The 19,277-nt window shown below is 45.1% G+C and overlaps 1 protein-coding gene across 1 annotated transcript in view; it reads left to right on the forward strand.

The window, feature by feature from the left end:
* AKNAD1 (AKNA domain containing 1) overlaps positions 1–19,277 on the forward strand; it is a 140,955-nt gene that overhangs the window by 51,785 nt on the left and 69,893 nt on the right. The window contains exons 3-4 of the mRNA XM_077278342.1: positions 2,093–2,216; positions 3,024–3,160. Coding sequence (XP_077134457.1) covers positions 2,093–2,216; positions 3,024–3,160 — 261 coding nt within the window. The remainder of the gene's footprint in view (positions 1–2,092; positions 2,217–3,023; positions 3,161–19,277) is intronic.

Here is a 19,277-nt window from a genome sequence, read left to right on the forward strand (position 1 = left end):
ACATATTACCAACACCATTAATGCATAGCACAACTCACATTACACAATAATAATAATAATTTTATTATTTAGAGCACCGACATATTCCGCAGCACTTTACATTTTAGAGGGTACTTGTACAGACAATAGACATTACAGCATAACAATAAACACATAGATCAAAACAGATACCAAGAGGAATGAGGGCCCTGCTCGCAAGATTACACAATATAACAATACAGTTGTTCTTCAAAGGGGAAACTTGGGCAACATTTCCATCTCCTTACTGATGATTCTCCTCCTGAAGAGTGATAAGGTCCTACAGGTCAATGATCGTCCGATTTAATACTCAGGCCCATTCATTGCCCAATGTAAATCAGGTCCAGTTATTGAACAACAAACTTTTAGTGTTTATGGGTTGTTTGTGTATTTTTTTATGAAGGCATGAAAATTATTGTTGATTGGGAGCACATTAATTACTTATACATAGAATATGTTGCTGGCAATGATGAAAAGTGTATGACAAAAGGGGGAACCGGTGTTCACCCAATCTTTTGTATGAACGTCCATTCCGGTCATTGTCACATGTGAAGGTAAAGACTAGTGTTGAGCATTCCGATACCGCAAGTATCGGGTATCGGCCGATATTTGCTGTATCGGAATACCGATACCGAGATCCGATATTTTTGTGGTATCGGGTATCGGTATCGAAACAACATTAATGTGTAAAATAAAGAATTAAAATAAAAAATATTGCTATACTCACCTCTCCGACGCAGCCTGGACCTCACCGAGGGAACCGGCAGCGTTGTTTGCTTAAAATTCGCGCGTTTCCTTCCTTACGTGAAGTCCCGGCTTGTGATTGGTCGCGTGCCGCCCATGTGGCCGCGACGCGACCAATCACAGCAAGCCGTGATGTAATTTCAGGTCCTTCAGGATTTTAAAATTACGTTCCGGCTTTGTGATTGGTCGCGTCGCGGTCACATGGGCGACGCGACCAATCACAAGCCGTGACGTCACGGGAGGCTGGACACGCGCGCATTTTAAAATGCGCGCATGTCCTGCCTCCCGTGACGTCACGTGATTGGTCGCGTCGCCCATGTGGCCGCGACGCGACCAATCACAGCAAGCCGTGACGTAATTTTAGGTCCTTCAGGATTTTAAAATTACGTTCCGGCTTTGTGATTGGTCGCGTCGCGGTCACATGGGCGACGCGACCAATCACAAGCCATGACGTCACGGGAGGCAGGACAAGCGCGCATTTTAAAATTACGTCCTGTAAGTTAGGATTGAAACGCGCGAATTTTAAGCAAACAACGCTGCCGGTTCCCTCGGTAAGCTCCAGGCTGCGTCGGAGAGGTGAGTATAGCAATATTTTTTATTTTAATTCTTTCTTTTACACATTAATATGGATCCCAGGGCCTGAAGGAGAGTTTCCTCTCCTTCAGACCCTGGGAACCATCAGGAATACTGTCCGATACTTGAGTCCCATTGACTTGTATTGGTATCGGGTATCGGTATCGGATTGGATCCGATACTTTGCCGGTATCGGCCGATACTTTCCGATACCGATACTTTCAAGTATCGGACGGTATCGCTCAACACTAGTAAAGACGCATCGATCAACTTAAATTGTGGGAAAATCATCCATGTAAAGGCTGAGGCTGCCGTCACACTATCTGTATTTGGTCAGTATTTTACATCAGTATTTGTAAGCCAAAACTAGGAGTGGGTGATAAATACAGAAGTGGTGACATGTTTCTATTATACTTTTCCTCTATTTGTTCCTCTCCTGGTTTTGGCTTACAAATACTGAGGTAAAATACTGACCAAATACTGCTAGTGTGACGGCAGCCTGACTAGTAACCCATCCGGGCCTGTCAGATGAAAGGAAAGAGCTCAAATATCACATCTGCACCAAGCTTTAAACCTGGGAGGCCCAGTTAGCAATCATTCATGAATGACTGAAAAAATTCAATAGCAGCTGACCATAGTCATTCTGTAATTGGGTGAAGGGAGATCTTTTACTGATTCTATGTCAGAGCAAAGTCAAACATTTTCCTGCATGTATAAATCACCCTTTGTTTTATCCATCATATTCTTTTTCTTTAAGATTTTAGTCAATTCTGATTTCAATTGTGAAGGTAGCGCCATATCTCCACCAGCTTTGGAATGGTTTCCTTCCAGTCTTCTACATGAACAGAACCAAAGTGACACTTTTTACCTTGGACTTCTAGGTATAGTCCTTTATTCTCTTTATTCCGATTTCACACAAATGTGATAATCATTTATTTATTGATGTAGATAGAGATAGGAAGGCTGGAAGCAGCACAATAGTCCCACATTATAGGCAACAGAATACAATAGTCCTTCTAAATGGATCAGTTTATGTACACTGAGAATAAAAAAATGTGATAATAGTTTTTTTGTATGCTGAAATGTCACATTACTCTGGATTCCTCTCTTAAAGGAATTTGTCACCAGCTTTTTGCCTTTTAACCTGACTGCAGCATAACGTAGAGACAGAGGTCTTGCATCCAACGATGTGTCACTGGGCTGCTTGCTGTAGTTTTTATCAATTCACTGTTTGATCAGCAGGAGATTATCACTAGAGGACTAATAAACCTACTGCCATGTAGTTCGACCACTCTCCCTACCACTGATTGGCTGCTTTCTGACTATGCACAGTGTACACAGAAAGCTGCCAATCAGTGATGTGGGTGGGGTTATACAGAGCTCTGCATTCAGAGGACTGGTAGATCTGCAGCAAATAAAGCTATGATTTTATCAAATCTGCAGCAAGCAGCTCAATAATTGACACATCACTGGAACCAAGGACTCTGCCCCTATATTATTAGTATAGTAATGTCACGCTAAATAGGTTTTTGTTGCAGTGATAAATGTTAATCTGTGATTTAGAATAATATTTTGATAAAGCTATAGCTAAAATCTAAGTACGGTAACTACCTACTCAATTTATATATAAAACAGTGGTTATATTTAAGTAGTTTAGAGATCATGTAATTATTGTGTATTCTCTGCAGAAAGTCACCCTAAACTATCTGGTTTGGAGGAAGCAGTCACTGAGGAGGCACAGAACATGGAGTGTGCACGGGTACCGACTGAGGGAGAAAAGATGGCCGGACTGTTAATGGAGCAAGCCCAAACACTGAAAAATGAAGTAATTAGGAAATATATCTGCTTCATATGAATGTTGGTGTATGGCCGGTCTGAACCTCTCAGGGCTAGCAGAAAGTTAGTAAAGGCCTCGAAGTAGTTACCCCGCACCTTCTCCCTTTTTAGCCTCCTATTAATCTGATCCTGTCTATAGGAAGGAAAATCTATATACTGTCAATACAAGAAGGATTTTTCCTACTTAAAAAATATATATTCTGATACTATTTCTCTCATCCCCCTACCGAGAGCCATAACTTCTTTCTATCGTTGACATTGCTTAATGAAGGCTTGTTATTTTGTGGGATTTTTTATGGCGCCGTAGTGTGGGATGACCAAGAACCTCCAGGTTTGAAATGCGTAGACCATGCGTCCTCCAAAACCACTAAGTTCTGACTGAACATTTTCAGGGGTTGTCAAATAAAATGAATTTGTAATTGTTTTTGTACTGCAGTTGCTGGAACTTCCATTTTTCTTTCTTTGTGCCATTGTATGGTACCCCAAGGGAAGATAACCCAATCTTGGTCATGGGATTTCCGAGGACATAGTCAACTCAACACCGATACCTGTGATTGGCTGCAGGTGTCATGTGACAGAAGAATGGGACATCATCAATTCCTATCATAGTGTAGACCACCGGAGCAATGTGGAACCAGAGCAGTAGATATCCATTTATCCATTTTGTTATTTTTTTGCCATTATATTCCTCTATAGACAATTTTTTAAATCCACCACATCCGAACCTTTGCTTGTTAAAGCCCCGATACACTTGGAATCATGTACATAATGTATATGGTGGGTGCTAGGAGGTGAACATTGATATTAATGTTCTGATTCATGTAGGGGGTCGGCACACAACCCTTCTGACTGGCACCCTGTCATGCGGATTGCTAAGAAGCCAAGGACGTAATATATTTTACCCACCTTTTCCAGGACTATAACCTCACTAGAATACAATAATTAGAGAAATTCATTTTAAAGGACACCTGTCAGCATAAAACCCGGTATACACCTGCAGGAATAGTGGTGATCTGCAGGAAAATACTGTTTTAACCCCTTCATGATTGGGCTATTTCCTATCTTTTTTGTTATGTCCTCTGCTTCTTCCATAAGCCATAACCTTTTTTTATACCTCCATCCACATCACCATACGAGGGCTTATTTTTTGCTGGACAGATTGTGCTTTCGAATTATATAATTTATTTTATCAGGCGATGCACTGGAAAGCGGGAAACAATATTCCAAGTGCGCTGAAATTGCAAAAAAAGTGCAATTCCAAATGTGTTGTTTTTTTTATTTACCATGTTCAGTATACGGTAAAAGTGATCTGGAGATACGATTCTCCAGGTCAGTATGATTATGAAATCCCAAACTTGTATATATATTTTTTTATTTAAGTGGTGAAAAAAATTAGCAAATTTGTATAAAAAAAAATAACAAAATACCGGTTAAATAATTTCTATTTTTTTTGTATCTGTCGCCATTTTCGAGACCTGTAACACTTTCAATTATCAGGATCTAGGGCTGTGTGAGGTCATATTTTCTGCGCCCTCAGCTGAAGATTTGTACTGATAATTTTGGTGTAGATATGAAGTTTTGATCTCTTCTTATTGCATTTTATTGTAATGTTGCATCTGCAAAAAAAATGTAATTCTGGCATTTTGATTTTTTTCTCATTACGACGTTTACCGATCAGATTAATCTATTTTATAATGTGATAGATCGGGCTTTTACAAATGTAGTGATACCAAATATGTGTATTTTAATGAGACAAAAGGGGGGTGATTTGAATGTGTGTATTTTTTCTCATACATTTTTCTTTTCACTATATATAATGGTCTCCTCAGGGGACTTGAACCTGCGATCACCCGATTGTTTGTATTATGCACTGCGGTGGAACACTTACAGCACCGCAGTGTATAGCCACAATCTCCTAACTATGCCGGATAAATGCTGCCTTTCACAGGAGAATTGCCATGGCAAGCACCGATATCCGCGTGGAATCACGCCCCCTCCTGGCATGTTAATGCCGCTGTCAGAGATTGCATAAATCAGCCATCATCTGCCAACACCGACATATGATGTAACTGCACGTCATATCTCAGGATGGGGTTAAACATATGCAGTAGTCTTATTGGAAGGGTGGCTGCAGGGAGAGAATTAAGTTTTTTTCTCCCTGCAGCTCATCGGTTTCTGTCACTGGGGGTGGTGCAGGGGCAGTGATCAGTCAGCGCTCAGTATAAAAAAAAACCAAAACATGGGCCAGCACACCCATTGGTGTAAGTGTAATGTATAGGTGCACATTCACACTGTAACCACTAAAAAACACAACCAACCTAAAATAAAAGCAATACCCTGCGGTAGGTAATAAATGTTAGTCATTATTTTAAATCACATATGGTACTTAGTTGACAGATTTTTTTATTAAAAAAAAAGCGTAAAAGCCATCCCACCTCGACAAGGTGTGTCCAATCAGGGATAGTCCCTAACTCCAGTATCTCACCTCACTATGTGCAAAATGGGAACAGAGAAGGACCTGAGCCTGACTGTTTTACACCTGCCTGTGGAAAGCTAATCAGGCAAGGTGCACAGCCCAAAGGAGGAAAGGAGGGGCGCACCCCCAAATATATCAAGGACAAGAAAATAAAGCAAAGCTGTAGTGAGCGCACTGTCACTACTCTGCTCTCGTGCATGAGCTGCACTTCCAATTATAATAGTATGTAGCTGTATAATTCCACAATAGAGACCGGTAAATGCTGTTGCTGTTTTTTTCCCTGACTGCTTCTCTATAAATGTATTATGTAATCTGTGTAATAATATTTTTCACCATCTGCGAGCATACAAACACAATATGATTGTTGTTTTACAGATGGAAAGCTTTTCTGATAGTCTTTGCAAGAAGGTGTTGTCTAGAAAGGAACAGCTCCTGGTAAAAGTTGTGGTGCTTTGGTTTGCAGTGGTTGTGCTTTGTGTTGTGGTGTGTCTACACTTATATGCCATGGAGAGAATCTACTTTATTTCAACATTTTACCCCCCATCACTTGCAATGTCTGCTGAATATTTACTTCCATGAAGGATGGTCCACGGGTAATATTGCCTTATGCTCTAGTCTGATCTGTTTTTTCAGATCAAGGTAAGCTGTCGTTAGATCCATGTTGCCTGAGCCACAGACAGCATAAATTAGGCCTCGTTGTGTGAAGGCAGTCAGTCATGATGCGGAGTTTCAGGGAAGACATAGTTTGAAAAAGCCAGCAGAGGACTATAGGAAGATGTGACCCGTTCTATTGTTTGCCCCACCCCGCTCCAGTTGATTGACAGGTCTCTCTCTATGCACACGCCTGTGTACACACCGCAGCCTTTCAGAGTAAACCATACTTGATTGCAGTCGGACCACCAGGCTCTGGTTCATGCTCTCCGTTTGATAAGAGTGTGATCTGCTTCTCTTGGATGAGAAGATGGAAAAAATAATTTCTCTGTCTTCTCCATTCTGTCAGTCCGCGGAAATTGTACTGCACTCAGATGTTTTTCACGGACTCATTGACTTGCATGCCAGAGTGCAATCCGAATAAGGGATAAAAATCGGGCATGCATTGGACCGAAAATATGGCCGTCTGCACAAGCCCTTAGGCAAACCAGTAAAATGTAGCTTCTTTACCATATGGAAAAACTGCTTTGCAGAAAGAGGCTAAAGAAGCCATGGTGATTAAGGAGGTTGTCATGTTGCACCATAATTATGACCTCTCAGTGTCAGATTAATGGGGGTCCGTCATATGGAACTTCACCGACCAGCTGTTATTTGTTCCAGTGGAGGCCAGATGTAAACTCGTAGGTCAGAGCTGCACAGCACAGCTCCATTCTATGTGTAGAGGTCACTGCTGGTTATTCCAGAACAGTTCATATACAAAGCAATAGGAGCTGTTCTGTGGTAACCAGCAGCGGCCACTACACTGTTCCATGTTTTCAGATCCGGCTAATGGCAGAGATATTTTCAGCTGATCGGTGGGGGGTGGCGTGTATCGAACTCCAATGATCTCATATGGTGCGGTGTGACCAGTCAAACCTTTTAAGAACACAATGTGTATTGATACATTGTTTATGAGTAGGATTGCTTATGCTACATTTTCTTTATTTTAACTTCTAACTAAAGAAACATAGAACAGATAAGATGAAGGTAAAGCGACATGCGGGGTGGTCTTCACCAGCTTGTCCTAGCCAGTCTAAGTGTGCCATTGGAGCGCCCCCACACCGCCGCAGGGCCGAGGGATACCCGGAGCCGGGCCTCTGGGAGTCTCTGTTCAGTTCTGGGGTTGTCACGGTGGCTAGACCTGGTCCGTGGCCCTGTCCGTCAGTGGGGGACGTCCGGCAATAAGTGGTGGTGTAGCGGTGCAGTTGTGGGGTGCAGGTCGCGGTAAATAACGAGGACACCAGGTTGCAGTCTCTTTACCTCTTTACTGGAGATCTCTGAGTCCTCAGTCCAGAATATGGTTCACCAGGCTGCGCAAGTCCGGCCGGTCAATGGCACCTCCAGAGTTCACTTCACAGGTGGAAATCAGTGCCTTCCTTCTTAGCGCTATGTGTTGTAGTCCTTCCCTGCTATGCTTACGGAAAGTACCCCACAACTGTTGTGTCTGTTTCTTAAGTTCCCTCACAACAACTCGATTAACTGATCTTCTGCTAATCATCCGTCCCTTCCTGATGTTACAGTTAGAACGGCACCCGTTTGACGGGTAGGCCTGGAGTTCTTCCGGGACCCTAGAGACGCCCCTCTCCCACAATTGCCTCCCAAGACTTCATAGGTGATTTAGATGAGACAGCCCGCCTGAGACTGACTGTCCTGCCGCTGTTTAGAGTATTGCTTGAAGCTGTCTATTGAAATACTCCCTCGGCGTTCCGGCCACCGGTAGTGCGCCTCAGTAGGATGTTGCCCCCTTCTCACAGCATCACCCCTACTGGTATTCTCCTATTGCTTCGATCTCGTTTCTCACTCAGCACAATATATCTCTCTTCTAGTCCTTCCTTAGGGCACCGCCGCTTCTCAGTGCAGGCACGGTCCCGTTACTTTCTTTCTTGTAGCCAGGTCTCCATCAGGGTCCCAAACCTGACAGAGGCCCTACCGAATCCTCTCCTGCAACACCCTCTGCCACAAGGTGTTGCCTGGTTCATATCCAGTCACCTTTCTCTCTAACTTCCTGCCTGACCCCCAGTTTTACCAGTATGTGAGGAGTGGCCTAATGAATAGAACCCTTAGCTCCCCCTGGAGGCCCGACTGTGAAATGTATTGGTGTCTGTGATACCTGGTCAGATGAACTCCTTCGGTGCCATCGAACGTACCATAGCTCCCCTTAGTGGCTCAGCCATAGTACTGCAACGACCAGGACTCTGGGGCGCTGCACTCCCCCCTGGTTAAACACAGTACTCCGGGACTGGGAAGAAAACAACAATACAGGTTAGCAAAAAGACATACAATTTTTGTTGAGTGCAAATAACAATAAGTGTTATGGTTCTCAATGGCAAGAGAACATAGCCCAGCAAACATACGAACTAGCTCTTGGAAGGATGGAAACTAAACTGACCATGAACTAAACCTGCCGCACAACTAACAGTAGCCGGGTAGCGTAGCCTGCGTTTTATCCCTAGACGCCCAGCGCCGGCCGGAGGACTAACTAATCCTGGCAGAGGAAAATATAGTCCTGGCTCACCTCTAGAGAAATTTCCCCGAAAGGCAGACAGAGGCCCCCACAAATATTGGCGGTGATTTTAGATGAAATGACAAACGTAGTATGAAAATAGGTTTAGCAAAATTGAGGTCCGCTTACTAGATAGCAGGAAGACAGAAAGGGCACTTTCATGGTCAGCTGAAAACCCTATCAAAATACCATCCTGAAATTACTTTAAGACTCTAGTATTAACTCATAACATCAGAGTGGCAATTTCAGATCACAAGAGCTTTCCAGACACAGAAACGAAACTACAGCTGTGAACTGGAACAAAATGCAAAAACAAACAAGGACTAAGTCCAACTTAGCTGGGAGTTGTCTAGCAGCAGGAACATGCACAGAAAGGCTTCTGATTACAATGTTGACCGGCATGGAAGTGACAGAGGAGCAAGGCTAAATAGCGACTCCCACATCCTGATGGAAACAGGTGAACAGAGAGGATGATGCACACCAGTTCAATTCCACCAGTGGCCACCGGGGGAGCCCAAAATCCAATTTCACAACAGTACCCCCCCCTCAAGGAGGGGGCACCGAACCCTCACCAGAACCACCAGGGCGATCAGGATGAGCCCTATGAATAGAAAAAGATGCAGGGAGGTCCAAACGGAAGGACACAGGGTTAAGAATCTCCAATATCTTGTACGGGCCGATGAACCGAGGCTTAAACTTGGGAGAAGAAACCCTCATAGGGACAAAACGAGAAGACAACCACACCAAGTCCCCAACACAAAGCCGAGGACCAACCCGACGCCGGCGGTTGGCAAAAAGCTGAGTCTTCTCCTGGGACAACTTCAAATTGTCCACTACCTGCCCCCAAATCTGATGCAACCTCTCCACCACAGCATCCACTCCAGGACAATCCGAAGATTCCACCTGACCAGAAGAAAATCGAGGATGAAACCCCGAATTACAGAAAAAGGGAGACACCAAGGTGGCAGAACTGGCCCGATTATTGAGGGCAAACTCCGCTAAAGGCAAAAAAGCAACCCAATCATCCTGATCTGCAGACACAAAACACCTCAAATATGTCTCCAAGGTCTGATTCGTCCGCTCGGTCTGGCCATTAGTCTGAGGATGGAAAGCAGACGAGAAAGACAAATCTATGCCCATCCTAGCACAGAATGCTCGCCAAAATCTAGACACGAATTGGGTACCTCTGTCAGAAACGATATTCTCCGGAATACCATGCAAACGGACCACATTTTGAAAAAACAGAGGAACCAACTCGGAAGAAGAAGGCAACTTAGGCAGGGGAACCAAATGGACCATCTTAGAGAAACGATCACACACCACCCAGATGACAGACATCTTCTGAGAAACAGGAAGATCCGAAATAAAATCCATCGAGATGTGCGTCCAGGGCCTCTTCGGGATAGGCAAGGGCAACAACAATCCACTAGCCCGAGAACAACAAGGCTTGGCCCGAGCACAAACGTCACAAGACTGCACGAAGCCTCGCACATCTCGAGACAGGAAAGGCCACCAGAAGGACCTTGCCACCAAATCCCTGGTACCAAAGATTCCAGGATGACCTGCCAACGCAGAAGAATGAACCTCAGAAATGACTTTACTGGTCCAATCATCAGGAACAAACAGTCTACCAGGTGTGCAACGATCAGGTCTATCCGCCTGAAACTCCTGCAAGGCCCGCCACAGGTCTGGAGAAACGGCAGACAATATCACTCCATCCTTAAGGATACCTGTAGGTTCAGAATTACCAGGGGAATCAGGCTCAAAACTCCTAGAAAGGGCATCCGCCTTAACATTCTTAGAACCCGGCAGGTAGGACACCACAAAATTAAACCGAGAGAAAAACAACGACCAGCGCGCCTGTCTAGGATTCAGGCGTCTGGCGGACTCAAGATAAATTAGATTTTTGTGGTCAGTCAATACCACCACCTGATGTCTAGCCCCCTCAAGCCAATGACGCCACTCCTCAAAAGCCCACTTCATGGCCAAAAGCTCCCGATTCCCAACATCATAATTCCGCTCGGCGGGCGAAAATTTACGCGAGAAAAAAGCACAAGGTCTCATCACGGAGCAATCGGAACTTCTCTGCGACAAAACCGCCCCAGCTCCGATTTCAGAAGCGTCGACCTCAACCTGAAAAGGAAGAGCAACATCAGGCTGACGCAACACAGGGGCGGAAGAAAAGCGGCGCTTAAGCTCCCGAAAGGCCTCCACAGCAGCAGGGGACCAATCAGCAACATCAGCACCCTTCTTAGTCAAATCAGTCAATGGTTTAACAACATCAGAAAAACCAGCAATAAATCGACGATAAAAGTTAGCAAAGCCCAAAAATTTCTGAAGACTCTTAAGAGAAGAGGGTTGCGTCCAATCACAAATAGCCTGAACCTTGACAGGATCCATCTCGATGGAAGAGGGGGAAAAAATATATCCCAAAAAGGAAATCTTTTGAACCCCAAAAACGCACTTAGAACCCTTCACACACAAGGAATTAGACCGCAAAACCTGAAAAACCCTCCTGACCTGCTGGACATGAGAGTCCCAGTCATCCGAAAAAATCAAAATATCATCCAGATACACAATCATAAATTTATCCAAATAATCACGGAAAATGTCATGCATAAAGGACTGAAAGACTGAAGGGGCATTTGAAAGACCAAAAGGCATCACCAAATACTCAAAGTGGCCCTCGGGCGTATTAAATGCGGTTTTCCACTCATCCCCCTGCTTAATTCGCACCAAATTATACGCCCCACGAAGATCTATCTTAGAGAACCACTTGGCCCCCTTTATGCGAGCAAACAAATCAGTCAGCAGTGGCAACGGATATTGATATTTAACCGTGATTTTATTCAAAAGCCGATAATCAATGCACGGCCTCAAAGAGCCATCTTTCTTAGCCACAAAGAAAAAACCGGCTCCTAAGGGAGATGACGAAGGACGAATATGTCCCTTTTCCAAGGACTCCTTTATATATTCTCGCATAGCAGCATGTTCAGGCACAGACAGATTAAATAAACGACCCTTAGGGTATTTACTACCCAGAATCAAATCTATGGCACAATCGCACTCCCGGTGCGGAGGTAATGAACCAAGCTTAGGTTCTTCAAAAACGTCACGATATTCAGTCAAGAATTCAGGAATCTCAGAGGGAATAGATGATGAAATGGAACCCACAGGTACGTCCCCATGCGTCCCCTTACATCCCCAGCTTAACACAGACATAGCTTTCCAGTCAAGGACTGGGTTATGAGATTGCAGCCATGGCAATCCAAGCACCAACACATCATGTAGGTTATACAGCACAAGAAAGCGAATAATCTCCTGGTGATCCGGATTAATCCGCATAGTTACTTGTGTCCAGTATTGTGGTTTATTGCTAGCCAATGGGGTGGAGTCAATCCCCTTCAGGGGTATAGGAGTTTCAAGAGGCTCCAAATCATACCCACAGCGTTTGGCAAAGGAGCAATCCATAAGACTCAAAGCGGCGCCAGAGTCGACATAGGCATCCGCGGTAATAGATGATAAAGAACAAATCAGGGTCACAGATAGAATAAACTTAGACTGTAAAGTGCCAATTGAAACAGACTTATCAAGCTTCTTAGTACGCTTAGAGCATGCTGATATAACATGAGTTGAATCACCGCAATAGAAGCACAACCCATTTTTTCGTCTAAAATTCTGCCGTTCACTTCTGGACAGAATTCTATCACATTGCATATTCTCTGGCGTCTTCTCAGTAGACACCGCCAAATGGTGCACAGGTTTGCGCTCCCGCAGACGCCTATCGATCTGGATAGCCATTGTCATGGACTCATTCAGACCCGCAGGCACAGGGAACCCCACCATAACATCCTTAATGGCATCAGAGAGACCCTCTCTGAAATTCGCCGCCAGGGCGCACTCATTCCACTGAGTAAGCACAGCCCATTTACGGAATTTCTGGCAGTATATTTCAGCTTCGTCTTGCCCCTGAGATAGGGACATCAAGGCCTTTTCCGCCTGAAGTTCTAACTGAGGTTCCTCATAAAGCAACCCCAAGGCCAGAAAAAACGCATCCACATTGAGCAACGCAGGATCCCCTGGAGCCAATGCAAAAGCCCAATCCTGAGGGTCGCCCCGGAGCAAAGAAATCACAATCCTGACCTGCTGAGCAGGATCTCCAGCAGAGCGAGATTTCAGGGACAAAAACAACTTGCAATTATTTTTGAAATTTTGAAAGCAAGATCTATTCCCCGAGAAAAATTCAGGCAAAGGAATTCTAGGTTCAGATATAGGAACATGAACAACAAAATCTTGTAAGTTTTGAACTTTCGTGGTGAGATTATTCAAACCTGCAGCTAAACTCTGAATATCCATTTTAAACAGGTGAACACAGAGCTATTCCAGGATTAGAAGGAGAGAGAGAGAGAAAGGCTGCAATATAGGCAGACTTGCAAGAGATTCAATTACAAGCACACTCAGAACTGAGAAAAAAAAAAAAAAATCTTCAGCAGACTTCTCTTTTCTCTCCTTTCTCTGTCAATTAATTTAACCCTTTTTGGCCGGTCAAACTGTTATGGTTCTCAATGGCAAGAGAACATAGCCCAGCAAACATACGAACTAGCTCTTGGAAGGATGGAAACTAAACTGACCATGAACTAAACCTGCCGCACAACTAACAGTAGCCGGGTAGCGTAGCCTGCGTTTTATCCCTAGACGCCCAGCGCCGGCCGGAGGACTAACTAATCCTGGCAGAGGAAAATATAGTCCTGGCTCACCTCTAGAGAAATTTCCCCGAAAGGCAGACAGAGGCCCCCACAAATATTGGCGGTGATTTTAGATGAAATGACAAACGTAGTATGAAAATAGGTTTAGCAAAATTGAGGTCCGCTTACTAGATAGCAGGAAGACAGAAAGGGCACTTTCATGGTCAGCTGAAAACCCTATCAAAATACCATCCTGAAATTACTTTAAGACTCTAGTATTAACTCATAACATCAGAGTGGCAATTTCAGATCACAAGAGCTTTCCAGACACAGAAACGAAACTACAGCTGTGAACTGGAACAAAATGCAAAAACAAACAAGGACTAAGTCCAACTTAGCTGGGAGTTGTCTAGCAGCAGGAACATGCACAGAAAGGCTTCTGATTACAATGTTGACCGGCATGGAAGTGACAGAGGAGCAAGGCTAAATAGCGACTCCCACATCCTGATGGAAACAGGTGAACAGAGAGGATGATGCACACCAGTTCAATTCCACCAGTGGCCACCGGGGGAGCCCAAAATCCAATTTCACAACAAATAAGTATACTTGAACAGAGCTTCCCTTTATGGGAGGTGAGGACACTTGAACGTTACAAAACATGGTTAAACATTAAACATTATAAATTACAGGCTATAAATAACTCCTGTTACCCAACCGGGCATTCTACTTAGTATAAATTCTAGAGCAATAATTTAACATTGCCCTTAAGGACGTACACTCGGCATCCATTAAAGACCTTCTTATAATCACATTATAAGGCAAATTTAACTTTACATTCTCCTTCTTTAATCTGCAGGACCGCCTGTCCTATCGGCGCCAGACCTACTGCCTCTCCTTTCTTACAGGACCGCTCCTTTCAGCCCGAGCCTTCTGTCTTTTCAACTACTATACATGGTATAGAACATAACACACTTTCGGGTTTGAGAACACTGAGCCATCTACATATGGCTCCTAAGAGGACCTACCACCTAACCCCTACGGGTTCACTCTCTGTCCCCGGTATCACGTTATTAACTCTTCTTCTTACAATAACTAACTTCTTATGGAGGACTCAGGGTCTACCTTCTATCCCCCCTTTTTCTATCAACATTATTAAATATCGAACTTCCATCTTTACTCTTCTTACTACCGACTATGCAGGACACTGTGTCTACCCCTACGGGCCTACTGCATCTTTCTTCTAGCTCTCATTCTTTCTTCTAAAGGACATTATCAACATTTCTTTGTCTTACAGCCAACTAGTTCAATACAAGTAACTTCAACATATAAGCATTATCATCACATTACTGTTCTAAAACAGTATCACTCATAAGTACACAGTTGAGCATCCCCTTTAAGAGAGGATCGAGTCTTTATGAGGTAGCGTATCTCCTCAGGCTACCAGTCCTTACTCAGCAAAGGCTCCGGTATGGTATCTTCGCAAAGAGTCTCTTTCCAAGTAAGACCAGTAGGAAGCGCCTTTAAGAAGGTGCAAACTATATACAGGAAGTTTGTATCATGCACTGTTCATGATTACGGCAGTTCTTATAACATTGTGGAACAAAAAAGCAAGAATGAAAGTGAAAGCAAAAATAAAAAGCAATAGGGATCCCGGGTAAACAAAGGGATCCCTTTAAGAGTAAACCCAGGACGGGTTTTAGGAGCAAAATAGCAAGGAAATAAACAGTTAACTATTTACAGTTTCAGGTTTCCGAGGCTTAGTTGGACGGCTTCCAGGGCTGCACCTGGCACTTAACCCTTCTTGGCCTGGGCAAAGTGAGGTCCAGGGTTACACCCAGTGCTGGACAAACGCCGTTAATCCGTCTTTCATGTACGATTAAATCATGCGCAGCGATGGAGGTCTGCGCAGCTTGAGTATGGGCATCTGCTGCAGCAGAGGTAGCGGATGCTGCAAGATCAGTCACTGGAACGGAGTCAGCAGCTGTGGCACTAGCAGTCACTGGAGTGGTGTCGGTCGTCAGGGCAGGGTGGCTCTTCCTACCTGCTTCAGATGCGGTTCCTCCGGTGCCGGTCTGCTCCGTCTCCGCTGGGGTCTGGAACGCTGGCTGCAGGGCCTTGTGCTGCGACGCTGTCATCTCTGCTTGCAGCACCTCGCTTTCCGGCAGGGCCTTGCTTTCTGGCTTCGGAGCGCTGGAACTTCTTTCTTGCTCCGGACCAGACGAGGCTGCCGACAGACGTCTGGCGAGGCTCCCGATGATGGTCTTCTTCCACCCGGCCTCAGTGCTCAGCTGCATCCGCCGGGGTTGATGGATCAGCCCGTCCGCTCCGGTCTGCAGGAGGTCAGCGTCAACTGTGGAGGTCTGGCTGCGGTGCCTCTCCGGGTAGCTGGGGGAGTCCTCGGCTCCGACCCCACGCTCCGGCTCCGGGCGGCTGGCCATGGTGGCATCCATGTTGCTCGCTCCTTCTTCCTGGTCCTTTTCCCGCTCTCTTCTTCGTGGGCGGTTTCGTTTTCGTTGTCTCTGCCCACCATTAAGGATCAGGAGGCGGATCTCGGCTGCTGACGGACACGTCCTCAAGGGGCCGAGATATTTAGACTGGGCGGCCATTGTCTTTCGCGCTCTTCAGCTTGTTCACGCCCACTTCCACGCCCTTCTTCTTCTCCTGCGCTCTCCTTAGCGCTGTAATGGCGGCGGTTTTGGCGGGAACTTCTGGCGGCAAGTGGCAACACACAGTCCTTGTAATAAAGCACAGTCCAAGCACGATAAATCACAGTTCCAAGGCACACATGACCTGATTCTTCAGGCTTAAGTAGATCCTGTTCGTGACGCCAAGTTTGGAGCGCCCCCACACCGCCGCAGGGCCGAGGGATACCCGGAGCCGGGCCTCTGGGAGTCTCTGTTCAGTTCTGGGGTTGTCACGGTGGCTAGACCCGGTCCGTGGCCCTGTCCGTCAGTGGGGGACGTCCGGTGCAATAAGTGGTGGTGTAGCGGTGCAGTTGTGGGGTGCAGGTCGCGGTAAATAACGAGGACACCAGGTTGCAGTCTCTTTACCTCTTTACTGGAGATCTCTGAGTCCTCAGTCCAGAATATGGTTCACCAGGCTGCGCAAGTCCGGCCGGTCCAATGGCACCTCCAGAGTTCACTTCACAGGTGGAAATCAGTGCCTTCCTTCTTAGCGCTATGTGTTGTAGTCCTTCCCTGCTATGCTTACGGAAAGTACCCCACAACTGTTGTGTCTGTTTCTTAAGTTCCCTCACAACAACTCGATTAACTGATCTTCTGCTAATCATCCGTCCCTTCCTGATGTTACAGTTAGAACGGCACCCGTTTGACGGGTAGGCCTGGAGTTCTTCCGGGACCCTAGAGACGCCCCTCTCCCACAATTGCCTCCCAAGACTTCATAGGTGATTTAGATGAGACAGCCCGCCTGAGACTGACTGTCCTGCCGCTGTTTAGAGTATTGCTTGAAGCTGTCTATTGAAATACTCCCTCGGCGTTCCGGCCACCGGTAGTGCGCCTCAGTAGGATGTTGCCCCCTTCTCACAGCATCACCCCTACTGGTATTCTCCTATTGCTTCGATCTCGTTTCTCACTCAGCACAATATATCTCTCTTCTAGTCCTTCCTTAGGGCACCGCCGCTTCTCAGTGCAGGCACGGTCCCGTTACTTTCTTTCTTGTAGCCAGGTCTCCATCAGGGTCCCAAACCTGACAGAGGCCCTACCGAATCCTCTCCTGCAACACCCTCTGCCCAAGGTGTTGCCTGGTTCATATCCAGTCAGCTTTCTCTCTAACTTCCTGCCTGACCCCCAGTTTTACCAGTATGTGAGGAGTGGCCTAATGAATAGAACCCTTAGCTCCCCCTGGAGGCCCGACTGTGAAATGTATTGGTGTCTGTGATACCTGGTCAGATGAACTCCTTCAGTGCCATCGAACGTACCATAGCTCCCCTTAGTGGCTGAGCCATAGTACTGCAACGACCAGGACTCTGGGGCGCTGCACCATCATGTGGAGGAATACTGACCCAAGGAGTCCAGAACTTTTCAAATATTTTTTGGCTTCTTGTCCCACTTCTACCTCTTGGCTCCTTTAGGTATAAATTATGACAAAGTGTAAAAGCAGCAGTGCTACAACTTGTGGGAAAATCCTGAAACTGGATATTGTAAAAGTGGTTCCAAAAGACTGCGATATAATTCTAGAAGAATGTGATGCCATACCTACAGTCTGCTTTCTACACTGGCTCTGTAATTTGTTTCTCCTTTTTCTTTTTTTCAAAGTAATTGATGCAATGTCCTCTTCAGTATCTCTCTATCATTATTCTCCACTTTTGGCTACGAAGTTGTGCATATACTGTAATTAGTGGCCTGAATATCCAGCAGTGTTTTCTTGTGTATTTCCACAAGATCTGCTATGGAAAAAGCTACATTTACTTTTCTGCACTGTTTCCTCTGGGCGTCTATGTGTAGTCAGTTGTTTGCAGTTACAGGTCAGATATAGATCTTGTTAATCCATATAAATAGATGAAACACTCCTGTTGACGCAGTCAGATGTTGGCTGGTGTCCTGCTCTAATTTTGTATTTGTTTTCTTAATATGAAAATCTGACTTACTGTTTATTACTTTATTTTGATGCATACAAATGCAGAATACTACAGTAATGACCCATTTAGACGGACCAAGCCAGGCTGTTAAACGTCTGCCTGTTGGCTATATACAAGCTGGTCGTTGGTTGTTTACTGACTTGAGAAAACAGGAATGGAGACGTAATGATCACTAATGGTAACGCTCTGTCCCTATATGGGATCATGTCATTGGCGACACAGAGAAAGCTGCTTCTTCTACAGCGACGATGGTCGCATTTCTATAGCACCCTTGCAGCATGCTACACACCCTGAGTCCCAGCAACTTTGTGCATGTTTGAGAAAGATCCTATTGAGTGAAATATCAGAACATTCTTTGCACATTACTGGACTGTACATAATAAATCTAATTTGCTCTTTGAATTTGGGGTTCCAGTTTCTTTCCTTCGATTGTAGACCCTATCCGAGCATCCTACAAATCTTGGAGTGCCTTACTTGCCTTTCAAATATTGATGCTCTTTAGGGTGCAGTCAGACGACCATATAAATCGTACAGAGATCAAATTGCAATGCTTGGATTGGGCGGCGGCTCTCCCAACCCAAAAGTGACAGCTGCCTAGAAATACACGAAGCTGTCATGTTTGGATTGGGAGAGCCATTGGCTAGTCCGTGCACTCCATTCCGATCTTGTTCCGATTTATATGGCTAACTGCGCCCTTACATAGGACAAAAAAAAACAATGATTTTTATTGACAAATTAGCATTTTACCCTTTTGTCGGGTGAATGCTGGCTTGTCTAGACGGACCAGTAATCTGATCGTTTTTACAAATGCTCAGTGGGCAATCATTGGATCCAGTTGGATGGACATGTAGGTGGGCTGCGCTGCTGGAGTAAATCAATTCTTCAGAAGTGATGATGAGAATAAGATTTTGTATTCATAACGCATTTCAACGTCGCATCTTTATCAAGTGAGAAAACCAATGTCACATTTGCTTTGGTCACTTGATAAAGATGCCGAAGCGGCGTTTAAACTCGTCGTGAATGAAAACCCTTATTGTCATCATCATTTGTGATTTACTCCAGCAGCGCAGCCCATCTACATGTTCATCCAACTGGATCCAATATCCCCTGGAGGATTTATCCTCCAACCTCGGGGCAGCAGCAGCTGTTTTTCTT

This window comes from Ranitomeya variabilis, chromosome 8 (assembly GCF_051348905.1).
Source record: "Ranitomeya variabilis isolate aRanVar5 chromosome 8, aRanVar5.hap1, whole genome shotgun sequence".
In the NCBI taxonomy this organism is placed as follows: Eukaryota; Metazoa; Chordata; class Amphibia; order Anura; family Dendrobatidae; genus Ranitomeya; species Ranitomeya variabilis.